Genomic DNA, 3,023 nt, shown 5'->3' with positions numbered 1-3,023 from the left:
TTGTTTGAACGTGTACACTCTAACTGCGCATATATTGAGTGTAAATAACCTGTAAATTTAGTGGAAAGTGCATTATATATTTTGAAATAGTCCCATACATGTTGGTGAAAATTACAAACTTTAATAACAAATTACTTAAAAAGTATAAGGTTGCGCGCTTTGAAACTTCATACAGGGAACTGTTAGACCCCCTCTACCACCCATATTTTCCTTAATGCTGTACTCCGGGGTTACCAATCTAAAGCCCACCCAAACTCGCTGGGAAGACAATAGCTTTGTTCGTCTATCAAGTAGAGAAACTTGCAAATTTCTGCACGAACGCAAATTTCCAGGAATTTGCAAGTGTTCCTGCCAGCTAGTGTCCGCGGTTGTATTTAAAACATAAGAAATTTGTATAGAATTTTTAAAAATTTTCAGAGGGGCAAAAAACAGGATCTAAATATATATTTCTTGCTAGTCCGGCTTTCTTCACCATACGTTTCAATTTCTTTGTCGTAGTAACTGTAGGGTTTCCTATATCGACTCTGGTTGAGATTGCATTCCGATAACGAATACATTTTTTTCAGCCGAGTACCTTTCAAATCATCGGAATTAATTAAATAAACAAGTATTTACTTACATTTTTCATTTTAAAGTCGCTCAAGTTTGTAAATTTTTAAATTTAACGAACTTGTTTGGCCAAAATATCGTCGACAAAAAATCCAACCAAGTGCCACAATCATATGTTTTTCCTANCTAAATTAATTAAATAAACAAGTATTTACTTACATTTTTCATTTTAAAGTCGCTCAAGTTTGTAAATTTTTAAATTTAACAAACTTGTTTGGCCAAAATATCGTCGACAAAAAATCGAACCAAGTGCCACAATCATATGTTTTTCCTAATTGCAAATTCTTGTTGGCAAAATTTTTTCCAACTTGAATTTGTAACTTCTCTCCAAGAACTAGTCTTTCTACTTGTGATTTATTCAAATAAAACAGTGAAATTCATTTGAAACACTTTAGCCGTTTCTAGCCGGTTTTTTTGCCAATTTAGCTAGTTGGTCCAAAAAGTTCTGGCAACACTGATTGTGATTAACAGAAAATATTTATGCCAGATAAGTTTATTTGGGTTTAGTGTGGTTCAGTAAAGAGCCACTGATCGTTTTGTATACATTCATGCATACATAAATTNTAACTTCTCTCCAAGAACTAGTCTTTCTACTTGTGATTTATTCAAATAAAACAGTGAAATTCATTTGAAACACTTTAGCCGTTTCTAGCCGGTTTTTTGCCAATTTAGCTGGTTGGTCCAAAAAGTTCTGGCAACACTGATTGTGATTAACAGAAAATATTTATGCCAGATAAGTTTATTTGGGTTTAGTGTGGGTCAGTAAAGAGCCACTGATCGTTTTGTATACATTCATGCATACATAAATTTGTACATATTAACTAAGTATAACTTCTATGTAAGTTTTTTAATTTTCTAATCAAATATGTGCAAACTTTTTTAATTTGTGTTATTTATAATCATGAAGGTTTAAAGATGGACAAGAAATTGAAGCTGACGCACGTGTAAAAATTTCACGAGATTCTTATCGCTCCGAGGATTATTTCTTGTCTCTTACAATTTGTCAACCAAAGGACGCTGGTACGTACGAAGTGAAGGCTTTAAACAGCATCGGGGAGAGCCAGTCGCAGTGCAAGGTGCTAATTTTGAGTAAGTACATATCTTATGCCTAAATTGAACAAAAACTTCCTACACTTAATCTAACACCCAATACATACATATAAAATTTATACCACATTCCCCTCCAGATGAGCTAGTCACAAAAGATGATGTCGATGGAGAAAAAATACAAAGCGTGGAAAAAGAGGGTAACCAAAATACAGAATGTACAGTAGGTGGAAAAAACCAATTTTCTTAAAGAAGGCCAAACCAAAAGTCTTGTAGAGCTAGTTTTTTGCAAGTTATTACAAATGTACACGGCTCAACAAAATTTGGGCCAGTTTTATCTCGAAAAGGCCAACGACATCATCTTATAGTTCTTTTTTGTGCTGATTTCAAGTCCATTTGCAAACCTTTTCTGGCACGTCTAGTTTTTGAGAAAAAATTGTTGAAGTATCAAAAAATCAATAAAATGGTCATTTTCATAAATTAAAAATAGTAAATTTGGACGTAGTTTTTCCGAAGAATAAATCCGCGTGTTAATGAAAATACAATTCGTCTGATGAATTCTACCTCATGTCGATGAGTTGAGTAGAAATGCGTTAAAAAATCCCGGAAAATTCAAATTAACAGAGATTGACAGGAATTCTCTTGAAATCATTTATTCAATGAACAAAATTTTCATTTTCCGATTTTTTTTTTTCATTTATTTCTACTCAACTATTCGAAATGAAGTGGAATCTACCAGATGAATTGTATTTTCATTAAAACGCGTCTCTTTTTGCTTAGGGAAAACTACGTCCAAGTAATTCTTTTTTCTAATTTGCAAAATTTTTTACCTTGCCATTTTCCGATACTCCACAGTGTTTTCTCAAAAACTAGACGTGCTTGAAAAATTTCGTAGATGGAATGAAATCGGCATTAAAAAATTAATAAGATGAGGTCCGACCCGTTCTCGATAAAATTAGTCCAAAACTTGTTGAGCCGTGATGTTAAAAAGAAGAACCAACTTTAAGAAAATAAAACAAATGAACTAAGAATCGAAAAGTAAATTGTTAAAACTTAATTACCTACTCAAGGATTATCAATCTAAGCAAATGCTTGAAAAAGTTTATTTTGCATACTTTGGCAGTTGGGTTGGTTTTTGCATATGTTCGACTTACGTGCTTATTTTTGCATATTTGACAACATTTCATAAATTTTCGAAGAAAAAGCGAAACCAGGAGAATTCATGCATATTTCTTCTACCACCTTGCATGAATTCTCCTTTTTACAATGCATGCATACCCTGTCGGTATTTTCGTAGTCGACTACTAAAATAGCCAACTTCTGCCCAACTTATTACGGCTAACTTTTAATTGGTTAAAGTCATGCAG

At 33.0% G+C, this 3,023-nt stretch overlaps 1 protein-coding gene across 1 annotated transcript in view; it reads left to right on the top strand.

Moving 5' to 3' along the window:
- Positions 1–3,023, top strand: part of LOC108364318 (muscle M-line assembly protein unc-89-like) — a 74,877-nt gene that overhangs the window by 14,197 nt on the left and 57,657 nt on the right. Inside the window, exons 4-5 of the mRNA XM_017617955.1 lie at positions 1,517–1,698; positions 1,797–1,856. Coding sequence (XP_017473444.1) covers positions 1,517–1,698; positions 1,797–1,856 — 242 coding nt within the window. The remainder of the gene's footprint in view (positions 1–1,516; positions 1,699–1,796; positions 1,857–3,023) is intronic.

Source organism: Rhagoletis zephyria, unplaced genomic scaffold (assembly GCF_001687245.7).
Source record: "Rhagoletis zephyria isolate East Lansing unplaced genomic scaffold, Rhagoletis_zephyria_1.1 Rzeph_scaffold_01524, whole genome shotgun sequence".
NCBI lineage: Eukaryota > Metazoa > Arthropoda > Insecta > Diptera > Tephritidae > Rhagoletis > Rhagoletis zephyria.
This window is presented reverse-complemented; position numbering and strand designations above follow the sequence as displayed.